General features: G+C 41.0%; 1 protein-coding gene across 9 annotated transcripts in view; it reads left to right on the top strand.

The window, feature by feature from the left end:
• Positions 1-12,022, top strand: part of BRCA2 (BRCA2 DNA repair associated) — an 84,671-nt gene that overhangs the window by 57,776 nt on the left and 14,873 nt on the right. For all 9 annotated transcript variants that reach the window (XR_016348541.1, XR_016348540.1, XM_089775559.1 and 6 more), the window contains 5 exons: positions 927-1,114; positions 2,444-2,614; positions 2,883-3,237; positions 3,912-4,067; positions 9,699-9,843. Coding sequence is in view for 7 of the 9 variants with exons in the window: in XM_089775559.1 (XP_089631685.1) it covers positions 927-1,114; positions 2,444-2,614; positions 2,883-3,237; positions 3,912-4,067; positions 9,699-9,843 (1,015 nt within the window). In the remaining 2 variants the exon portion in view is untranslated. The remainder of the gene's footprint in view (positions 1-926; positions 1,115-2,443; positions 2,615-2,882; positions 3,238-3,911; positions 4,068-9,698; positions 9,844-12,022) is intronic.

The following is a 12,022-nucleotide window of genomic DNA, read 5'->3' on the forward strand; positions in this document are numbered from 1 at the left end:
AGAGCTAAATAACAGCACAGGACACAGAGCTAGGAATGGTGGCTGTAAACAATCTTTATGGGATTGCGGGAAGCTTGGCACACCCATGCTAAGGGGATAGCTAGCTAACTAAAATCATTCCAGATCACGGATGTTGCCAGATTAGAGAGGTTCAACCTGTAGCAAATTGGGTACAGGTTTTATTTCACTTTCTTATGTTTAACATCTTGTTTTTCTAGCTAAAATGACATGGTTGATATTATAATAGAGGAAAAATAATCTTTTAAATGAGCTTTAGGTTCTTTGTTTAGACAGTTTGTTTTGTTTGTAATGTTTTACTCTTTAATGTTTATGTTCATCTTATTTGTAAACATAGGACAAAAGGGCCCAATTCAACAATATAACAATATCTACATAAAATCTTTTAATGCTAATTGAGGATTTATACTGGTTATACAAATTTTGTTGAGAATGTTTGATAAGTGAACATTTTAGATGATAAAAATAGAAGGGGCCATGATGAAAATCTAGTTTGACTTTCTCTATAATATGGGCCCTATGGCTTCTCTGAATTAATTCCTGTTTTGTCCAGACCATATTTTTTAGAAAAATTTCCAACCTTGATTTTAAAATGGAAGGTGATGAAGATTCCACCTCAGTCTTCAGTACGTTGTTTCAATATTAATTACCATCACTTGACATGTGACATATTTGCACCTTGTTTCTAATTTGAATTTGTGTAATTTAAACTTCCAGTTTATATTGTCAGGAGTTCCTCCACTCTTCTTGGAGTACATATTAGATTTTCCTGGTTGTAGAGCACTGCACACATTTACAGGTGTTTTGCAATAGCTCTGTGTTTAACAAGAAAACTTTCTCATTGATGAAGTGTTCATTGTATTGGATAGTTTTTCTTACTTTGCTGTCTCTCACCTGATCATTTACAGCTGTACATGTATGGAGTTTCGAAGGACTGCATAAAAGTTAACAGCATAAATGCAGAATCTTTCCAGTTTCTCATCCTGGATTTTTTCAGTAAGGAGTATTTAGTGGCTGAACGTGGAATACAACTTGCTGATGGAGGATGGCTTATACCTACCGATAAGGGAATGGCAGGGAAAGAAGAATTTTACAGGTTTGTTTGTGTTTGAGGAAATAAATATTCCTATATTACTTCATAATATTATTGTCTGTTTATAAAATGATATCTGTCCTCTTACTACAGGTCGTTAATGCACATTTTATGTCATTTAAACATCAGAATATTTTAAGTCTTTGTATTTATGTGAGGTTTAATATGTTCATTAATGGGTTATCTGTCCATTTGCCCACTGCGGCAATGTGTAAATAGGAATATAGCAGGTTGGCTTATACAGGTTGCACATCGCTTGTCCAGAACTCTTGGAACCTCTCTGGTCCTGAATGAGGGGATTTGCTGCACATGGGGAGGTCCCTCCCAACATGGTCCATGCTGCCCTGCTGCCCCTGGCTAGAGCTTTAGCCTGGGCCCCCTGCTGCCTGCCCAGCTGTGGCTCCCCAAGCTGTAGCTTTGCAACTGCCGCCAGGACTGGAGCACCATGGCTGCCAGAGCTCAGAGACCGCTGGAGCCACAGGGTCAAGGCTGGAGCTCCATGGCTGCCACTGCCAGCCCTCCACTACAGCCCAGCCACAGGGGCCGGAACTTCCAGCTGAGTCACCGGCCTCCTGCCACTCCAGCCCCACAACCTGACCTCCCTATACTTTGGCTCTGTGGTCCAGGAACATCCAAGGTACAATCTGTTTTAAAATCAATAACACATTTTTGGGTTTTTAAGACTCATGGAGCCTGGAAGCTTGCTGATTATTCTGATAGATTAAAAGTCTTTCTAGAAAGATTCAAAAGTATTTTACTTGCCAACAAGTATATTTTCTTATTCAATACCCATTTCTGATTTCCTCAATAAATAGGATATAGTAAAATCAGCTGTCTTCCAATGCATGTACCTTTACATGTATTTCTCTACCAAGTACCAAAATACTAATTCAGGTTGCACCTTCCTAAACCAGGATTCTGGTCTGACATCAGACCATGGATGTTCCTGGATGAGAGTGCCCGGAGCAAGAGGAACCCAGCAGAGCTGGTGCTAGCAGAGTCTGGGTAGGGCCACACAGTGGGTGGAACCAGAGAAGCTTGGCAGCGGAGCTGGGACTCTGTCACACGTAGTGGGAGTAAGGTCAGCTGGCAGGCAGCCTGACTGGGGTTGTTGTCAGGGGTACCAGCTAGAGCTGGTGGCGGGGAGGGGCAGCAAGCCAGGAAGGGGATGGTGTCCCTGTCTAGGAAGTTACCTAGTTTGGGACTGGGTCAGGTCCCAAGAGTGCCAGACCAAGGAGGTCCAACCTGTACAAAAGATTAAAATATTTGTGAAAATACATATTTGAAAAACTTAAAATTGAAGTTAAGTTTAACATAACAATTTGTGTGCAGGGCCCTGTGTGATACACCTGGTGTGGATCCAAAGCTAATTACTGAAGCCTGGGTCTACAACCACTACAGATGGATTGTATGGAAACTAGCAGCTATGGAAGTCTCATTTCCACAGGAATTTGCTAATAGGTGTTTGACACCAGAAAGGGTGCTATTTCAGTTAAAATACAGGTGAGTGTATAGCAATATATTCAAGGTTTTTCTGTGCTGTAAATTGTGTGAATTTTGTTACATGTCAATTTCATGTTTATTAATTTGAATGCTTCATTCTTTGAAACTTAAAATAGATTAGATATTTGCAAACAATTCCAATTTTTGCCAGCAGTGCTTGATGGTATAGATTGGTTAGTTAGAGTTCAGCACTGTTAATTTAAAAGAAAATATTTTAGATTGTATATTTTCAAGTATATTGTGAATGTAATGTTCCTTTTTTTGGTAGATATGATTTGGAAATTGATAAAAGTCAGCGATCAGCTATCAAAAAGATAGTGGAGAGAGACGATACACCTGCAAAAACGCTCATACTGTGTGTTTCTAAAATCATACTGTTAAATGCAAACATGCCTGATGTCTGTAGTAATAAAACCATTGTGGAAAACAAAAAAGAAGCCGCAATAATTGAAGTTACAGATGGGTGGTACTGTATTAGGGCTCTTTTGGACCCTCCTCTCCAAGCACTCTTGCATGGAAGAAGGCTGACTGTTGGTCAGAAGATAATAGTACATGGAGCAGAACTTGTGGGCTCTCAAGATGCGTGCACACCACTAGAAATTCCAGACTCTCTTATGTTAAAGGTGAAATCAAGCATTACTTTAATTTGATTAGATATGCATTTGGAGGGTGGTGGTGATGCCATGGATGTTGATGGTGCTGTACAGACAGATAAAAAATATGTTCTCTATCACAAAGAATTTGTAGTCTATATTTGATGGGGTTGAAAAGTTGACATGACATAGGGATAGAGGGCGTTATAGGAGAGGTATGAAAGGAAGGAACGTTTTTATAGTGCAAAGTTATATTGAGTTACTATGTTTTGACATTGTGTTCTTTAAATGCTTTTTAAAATTTATTACTAAATTGCTCAAGAATGTGAAATATTAGCATGGGGACAAAAGTAGGTTTTGGGAAAGGATATTGAAAGAGGAGAATTTGGGACAAGTTATTTTGGGGGTATGAGGCATTGTACACAATATTTTTGTTTTAGGAGCGTTCTATTTTGGTATGAATAAGGCTGTTAGGTCTCATGGATACTTGGTAATCTCTAAAATACATCAGGCCATCAGTTTGCCTATCTGTCTATTCAAATGTGGTTCACGCTATAAAAAAGTTGAAAAACCCCTGTTATGTTTTAGTACATTCAGTTTCACAGGTAATATTTCAGATGGAGAATTTTCCCCCTAAATGCAGTAACTTACTGATCCTTTTGGTTCATCTGGCACTTTCCTTTAAAAACACTTAATGTATTCAGATTTCAGCTAACAGCACTCGACGCGCTCGGTGGCATGCCAAACTAGGATTTCATCAGGATCCCAGACCTTTTCCTTTACCGTTGTCATCACTTTTCGGTGAAGGCGGCACTGTTGGGTGTATTGATATAGTTATTCAAAGAACTTATCCAATTCAGGTACAGTATGAATACTTTTGGGCTAAAAAGTTTAAGATAATGTATTATTTATGAAATACTAATGGAGTAAAGTCTCATTTCATTATGTCTGCACTTAATGCTTCAAGAGAAGTGAATACTGCAGTGTACTACAGTAGACTTCCGATGGTGGTGCCGGATTATCAGATATGCCGGACTACCAGGAGGTACTATAAGTTGTTTTTTTATATACGTGCGCGTGCGCTCACACAAAGACAGTATATACTGTACATAAAGTGTTTTTAACCCTTTTTATTGTAGCACAAGCACTGTCCAGCGTGTCACAATGCCAGTGGCAGACTGACTTGGTCCTGTCCGGTTCTTCTCGGTTCAGCTGCTGCCGCTGCTGCCTTGTGACTCATTTTTTTGCTGAAGCTCACTCACTAGACTCTTGTCATTTTGATGCTGGACTACTGGGAGTGCCGTACAATTGGATGCCGGACAATTGGAGTTGTACTGTATTTCAATTTATGCCCACTATCCTCTGATTAGCTTTACTTTTGGCCCCTCAGAGCATGTAGCCATAGTGAGTTTCAGAAGTTTGTAATTTTTAAAGTGGAAGTCTTGTTTGAGAGGGAGCTACCAAAAAGTTGATTAACAACCTTTCACCTTGAAGCAGAACAAACCAGACCAGTTCGGTTCAAAGTTTGTAGCATGTAGCACTACTGTATAAGAGTTAAAAATTAAGGAGCATTGTTAAGGACTGATGCTTTTCTTGTTTAGATTGGTTGCATCACTACATGATCTATTATTTTATTTACATTTCAGTGAAAATGTGATTGTATGTAAGATAGTAGAGTAATTTTAAATACCTAGAAATTCAGATGGAAAATTTTAAATATTAAGATACATGCTTTCTTCTGCAGGCCAGCATCTCCCACAATATTAAGAATAGGCTGATCCTCCTCCTCAATAATTTTGTAGAACAGCCTCTGCTAGCCATACCCCTTTATCCATCTTGATAGCAAACTTCAATTTCTTCACCAGGAGCTAGTGACAGGTTTGCATTGCTCTTGACCATCTTCTTTGCCAGATTCATTTTTATTCATCTTTTACCCTTCTTCCTTCTTTATATCTTGTAGATTGGGTATTTATCAGTGTAGTGGTTTCAGATACCTGGATCTAGTGCCACAGCACTTCCTTGCCTCTGCTCCTGCCTCAGACATAGTTGAATTTTACCATGAACATAGAGCTAATCCAAAGCTGTGGTAGCATATGCGAGGCAGCTTTTACAGGTTTGTTAGAAGGCAAATTTTATCTTGTTTCTTCCCATCCAGCCAAACATTATACTGCCCGTGCATAGGACTGCAAACACTGCTCTACAGCCAAAATGCTTCTGAAATAAGTGTTGTCAAATTCTACTAATTCTGGGTCACTGAGAATGAAAATGATGCTTAAAATTGTTGATTGGCTCTAGTTTTCAAGATATGCTATTGGGTCAGTATATACGACCCTTGAGTTGCAAATGGCGGAGGATAAGTGAGTTATAAAGTTCTCAATTTAAACCAGAAATGACTAAAATACATCTTTGACTGGATCTATGAATAAATCTATGACTGGGTTTGGACAGTACTTGCTTTTTAGGCAAAACAATGAACGATGCAATCTGAAGCTGGTATTGCGTCATACATTATATGAATTGCATCATGTTATTCCTAGAAGTCATGGATGATGCAATCATAACGAAGCTTACATCACTCTGCTGAACAAATTGCCTTATATCAGCTCTAGAAATCATACAGTATCGTGCTGTCTTATTTGTCAGTGTTTGATTTTGCAAAGGGACACATTTCTGTTTAGCCAAAGTGAGCAGAGATGCCTCATACTTGTGTGAACAGTGCAGATAACTTCTGCTATGTTTGTGGTGAAGTGACTTTTGCATCACAAAAGCGCAGCATAACCACTATGGTTAAGAAAGCCTATCACCTTTATTTTGGCTGCAAAATTGGAGATCAGGACAAGAGGTGGGCCCCAAACATATGCTGCAACACTTGTGCAACAAATCTTCGCCACTGGTTGAACAGGAAAAGGAAATCTATGCCTTTTGCAGTGCCAATGATTTGGAGAGAGCCAACAGATCATACCAGCAATTGTTACTTCTGCATGGTGCCTCCAGTTGGGAAAGATGTGTCAAAGAAGAAAAAGTGGACTGTGCATTATTTAAACATTCCATCAGCTATTCGCCCAGTACCCCATAGAGAAGGACTGCCGGTTCCTGATGCACCAGAATCATTCTCACTTGAGTCAGACGAGGAAGAGGATAAAAATTCTGGTCCTGAACCATCATTGTCACAGGACCCACATTTTCTCCCATCCTCCTCCTCTGAAACACACCTCATAACACAAGGTGAACTGAATGACCTTGTCAGGGATTTGGAACTACCCAAGAGTAAGGCAGAGCTGTTGGGCTCCAGACTACAGCAGTGGAATCTCCTGGCAGGTGATGTTAGGGTTTCCATGTTCCGTGACCGTCAAAAGGATCTTGTCCCATTCTTCTTCATGGAAGGTGATCTTGTAGCCTGTAACAACATTGATGGTGTGATGGCAGCCCTCAACATCGTTCACGATCCAGATGAGTGGAGACTGTTCATTGATTCATCGAAGATGAGTCTTAAAGCTGTTTTGCTGCATAATGGCAATGTTTTGCCATCAATTCCAGTTGGTCATGCAGTCTATATGAAGGAAACCTATGACAATGTGAAACAACTTTTGAGGTGCATAAACTATGACCAACATCAGTGGCAGCTTTGTGGCGATTTGAATGTTGTTGCTCTCTTGCTTGGTCTGCAGACTGGATACACAAAGTACTGCTGTTTTCTCTGTGAGTAGGATAGTCGGGCAAGAGATTCCCACTATATCAAGGTAGATTGGCCACCCCGACAGTCATTGGAGCCTGGGAGGAAAAGTGTTCAGCAACCACCACTTGTTGAGTCAAGGAAGATTTTGTTACCACCCTTACACATCAAGCTGGGTCTGATGAAAAACTTTGTCAAGGCCATGGACAAAACACAAGCAGCTTTCAAGTACCTCCGTGGAAAATTTCCAAGGTTAAGTAAAGCTAAGATAAAGGAAGGTATCTTTGTTGGTCCTCAGATTCGTGAACTTCTTCGAGATGATGCATTTGACCATGCACTGCGTGGCAAGGAAAAGACGGCATGGAAAGCCTTCCAGTTAGTGGCAATAAATTTTCTCGGAAACAAGAAGGCAGACAACTACAGGTTGGTGGAAAACCTCCTCAAGGCATACAAAAGCCTTGTATGCAACATGTCACTAAAGATACATTTTTTGCACTCTCATATAGACTTTTATCCACCGAACTGCGGAGCAGTGAGTGACGAGCACAACGAGCGATTTCACCAGGACATTGCAACAATGGAGAAACGCTATCAGGGCAAATGGAGCCCATCAATGCTTGCAGACTATTGCTGGACAATGACAAGAGATGCTCCATTTCATGAATACAAGAGACAAGCCAAGAAGCGCCGAGTAGACAGTGGACTAAACTATGTACATAATAGTTTTTTGCCTTTTGTTTCATAATACATTTTATTTATATAACCCTTTTGCTGATTTTTAAAGTGTTACATAAACAGGACAGGTGAAATTATCATGTAAAGCAACCATAAACATATGAAAAGACCTAGGTTACAATTTATGATTAAAACTCTACTATCTACACAATATACATGGACGTAAAATATAAAAACTTAAATATCTTGGAAACAGTAGCCAATCAGTTGTTTTAATTGTCATATTTGAATTCAGCACATCCAAAATACATAATAAATAGCACATTTTATCTCTGAAGCAGACGACTTCTAAAAAATTGTAGACCAGTGAAATCAGACCATCATGTCTGGACGCTCCTCCCTTAAGGAATGGCAGCTCCAACAGAGAATAGACTAGCAACATCCAGCCACCTCGAGGCAAATTTAACAGAAGACCCAGCTGAGAGAGAAATGATTCCCTAAGGAATACCATATGTGTCATTTTCCCCCAAGATACAGAAGTGGATTCTCAGTTCTCCATGGAAAATAAAGCAGGTCTTCTACATCTCTTTTCTCTCTTACAGGAATCAGTAGTTTCTCACAATGAGATCCTATCCTACTGGCAGTGGGATAGTGTGACAGATGAGAAACACTGAAAGATTGGAAACTTCAAAAGACTATAATATTGACATGTGAAAGACACTTGGGCCATGGAACATTCAGGGACTTTTGAACCTATATTGTAGTGCTGTGAGTTAAGAACTGCATTCTGACTCCATGAAAGGAGGGTTACAGCGCTTCCTCCAGCAACTAAAATCAGTGGGAAGTAATTACTGCAAATCCCTGGCAAGGCTCACAATTCTGGACAAGTATCCTTAACGGAAGGAATTGCACATGGTGGTTCAGTTCAGCTTCAGGAGAAAAAACAAAGACAGATCAGCAGACAAAAAAAAAAAAACAAGTTTTATACGAAAAACTGATTCATTCTGAACTGATTCATTCCTTCTCTTGAACTACAATCTAACCTACTTTTAAAAAGAGTGAAATCCTACCTGAAAGATTTTGTAAACCTATTAGGGTATTCATGGGGAAAATGGATAATAGACAGTAATCTTAGAATGTGTGTAGGCTGCTTATTTTATCTGTTTCCTCTATAATGCAAGAGCCAAGCACATGTCTTATAATTTTTTTGTGGGGGGAGGGCACTGCAAGAATTTGGTAAATGGTTTAGGGCTATATTCTTCCATAAAATTAATGGAGGAGGTTCAGGGTCTGGGATGGAGATTGGGTGCAGATGGAAGCTTGGGGTAAGGGATTGAGATGCAGGAGGGGATGTGGGATCTGGGAGGGAGTTTGGGTGAAGGAGGGGTTGTGACCTGGGCAGAAGACTGGGATGCAGGAGGAGGTGCAGAGTCTGGGAAAGGGTTGTGACCTGGTGCAGGAGGGAGTGCAAGGATTTGGGTTGTGAATGCGGTTAGGGAATTGGGATGGAAGGTCTGGGAGAAGGTTTGTGACTTGGAGGAGAGGTGGGGATTAAAATAGTAAAATAGGAGAAGTGTATGAGGAGGAAGGAAGGTCAACCAAAGCCAAGGAGAGTTGGGGGGAGGGATGTGGAGCTAGGCAGAATGGAGGCCTGCATGCTTTGAGCGGCATGTTGTTTATATTCAAACATATCTAAAGAAACAAGGTCTTAAATATCTTTCATTTCATCTAACCTATTCCTAAGAGCTTTTTTTGGCTGCTAATCCTGACAGATCTGAATATCACTGCTGTAGTTTGGGAATAAAACTACTTTTCCATTTTTGTAAAATCATCTGGATGGTAATCATTGCAGCCCTCAAGAACTGATGTTTTTGTGGGGGAGTTAAACCTTGCTTAACAGATGTGATGTCAGATGTTAACCTAAATTGAAAATATTGTAGTTAGAGGGAGGGGATAAGGGAGTTTTTCAAAATTGAAATGAAAATTTATGAGCCCAGGCAAAACAAATTTTTGCCTGTTATTGATTATAATGGAAAAAAGCCTCAAAAAATTGACCTTTCTGGTGGATGAATAGAATTAGTAAAAAAATGGGTTAGGGCACTTTTTAAGAAGTCTTAATTGCATATGTGAACTCTTATTCCAGTGGGTGGAAAAGATGCCAACTGGATCATATGTGTTCCGTAATGGTCGAGCTGAAGAAAGGGAAGCTGCAAAGCATGCAGAGAATCGACAAAAACACCTGGAAGCTCTGTTTTCACAAATCCAAATGGAATTTGAACAGCATGAAGGTAACTAGTTGTATCTGTGTTGATCCTAGAATATTAGACACACTGGGGTTGTGTCTAGACTGCAGGGTTTTTTCCGAAAAAAAGTAGCCTTTTTTCAAAAAAACTTCACCTGCCTCTAGACTACAGCCACATTCTTTCGAAACTAAATCGAAAGAACGTGGCTTTTCTTTCGACGGCGGTACTCCTCATTTCATGAGGAATAATGCCTTTTTTCAAAAGTGCTCTTTTGAAAAAAGGCGCTATGTAATGCAAACTGTGCTTTTTCGAAAGAGAGCATCAAGACTTTCTGGATGCTTTCTTTCGAAAAATCAGTTTGTTTTTTCAAAAGTACTGATTGTAGTCTAGATACTTTTGAAAAAGAGCATCTTTCAAAAAAGCCTTTCGAAAGGCTTGCAGTCTAGACGTAGCCAAGGTGATTTTTTTATGTGCTCAGTTTCTATTGGTGAGTGAGATAAGCTTTTCAGTTCACATAACTCTTCTTCAGGTCAGGTCTTCCAAAAACCATAAGACATTGACAAAGAAGGTATTCTCATTGTAACAGGAATGTGTTGTGTGAACTTTAGGGATATAGGCGTTTAAACAGTTAACTGATAAGCATCTGTTTGTTGGTTTCCGTTACATGCTGGCTTCTAGCCTTGCTCCCAGGGAACCAGGTGCCACCCTGCGTTGCTGGCACTGTATCAGAGCTTACCATGTGTGGCGGCAGCCAGCTTCCTGGGAGCAGGGCTGGCAGCTGGTGCACCTAAACCCCCCATTGCTAGAGTATTATGTCCAGTTCTGGGCACCATATTTCAGGAAAGATGCAGACAATATGGAGAAAGTCCAAAGAAGAGTAACAAAAATGATTAAAGGTCTAGAAAATATGACATGAGGGAAGGTTGAAAGAACTGGATTTATTTAGACTGGGAAAGAGAAGACTGAGAGGAGACATAACAGCTTTTAAGTATCTAAAATGGTGTTACAAGAAAGAGGGAGAAAAATTATTCTCTGCAAACTCTGATGATAGGACAAGAAGCAATAGGCCAGGGGTTCCCAAACTTTTTGACATGGGGACTAGTAAATCCATTCATGAGCTTTTTGAGGACTGGTAACATTCATTTGCATATTCATTAAGCAAATGTTGAATATTCAAATAAGTTGTTTCTGGTCCTCCCAAAGTCCCCAGTGCCAGCTTTAGCAAAGCTTTTGATACGGTCACCCACAATATTCTTGCCAGCAAGTTAAAGGAATATGGATTGGATAAATGGACTGTAAGATGGAGAGAAAGCTGGCTAGACCAGGGTTTCCCAAACTTTTCACTTTAGTTGGAATCTGTTTTTTTTTTTTTTCAGTACTGTTTTTTGCAGTCCAAAAATATAAACGCATATAAAAAAATAATTAAAAATGAATAAATTTTCAGCGTTTCATCCAGCTGCATCCTCCGCCCAGCTTGGGGGATCCAGCGCTGCGTGGGCTTTCCAGGAGGCAGGAGCAGATTGGGGGTAGGGTATCTGGCTAGGAACGAGGGTGCAAGGAGGGGTAAGGTTGCCAGCTGTCCAGTTTCGTACTGGACAGTTTGGTATTTGAGGGTTCTGTCCGGAAACAAATTGAGAAAATACCCAGTGTTTTCTAATTAGGTAAGTTTTATTATTATTAGGTGTATCAGTCTGTAGCCTCGAACTGCCTGGCTGGTAGATGTGCTCAAGCTGCATGATTGTGTCTACCAGCCAGGCAGTTCACAACTACTTGAGGGAGGGTATGGGGGATGGAGAGGGGAAATGGAATCCCTGGGGCCAGACTCACTTTTCTGCCTGGGTCTGCATGTGCCCGGGTCAGTCCTGCTTCCTGCAAGCCGATTTGCTGCTCCTCACCACACTTCTCCTCCTGATCTCCCCTGGCCAGTCCCGCTACCCCCATTCAGCCCTGCTTCCAGTGGCTGGTTCTCCTGTCGTTCTCCTCACGAACTTCCCTCGTCCAGCCCCCCTTCCGGCCCCCACACACACTCGCCCCATCCCCTGGCCAGCCCGCTGTCCCCATCCAGCCCGGCTTCCGGAGGCTGATTCTCCCGTCCTCCTCTGCATGATCTCCCCCATCCAGCCACCACCCCCCAGCCAGTCCACTGCCCCATCCAGCCCTGCTTCTGGAGGCTGGTTCTCCCATCATCCTCACTATCTCCCCTGTCCAAACCCCCCACCTCCCG

This window comes from Pelodiscus sinensis, chromosome 1 (assembly GCF_052426305.1).
Source record: "Pelodiscus sinensis isolate ZL-2025 chromosome 1, ASM5242630v1, whole genome shotgun sequence".
NCBI classification, from domain to species: domain Eukaryota; kingdom Metazoa; phylum Chordata; order Testudines; family Trionychidae; genus Pelodiscus; species Pelodiscus sinensis.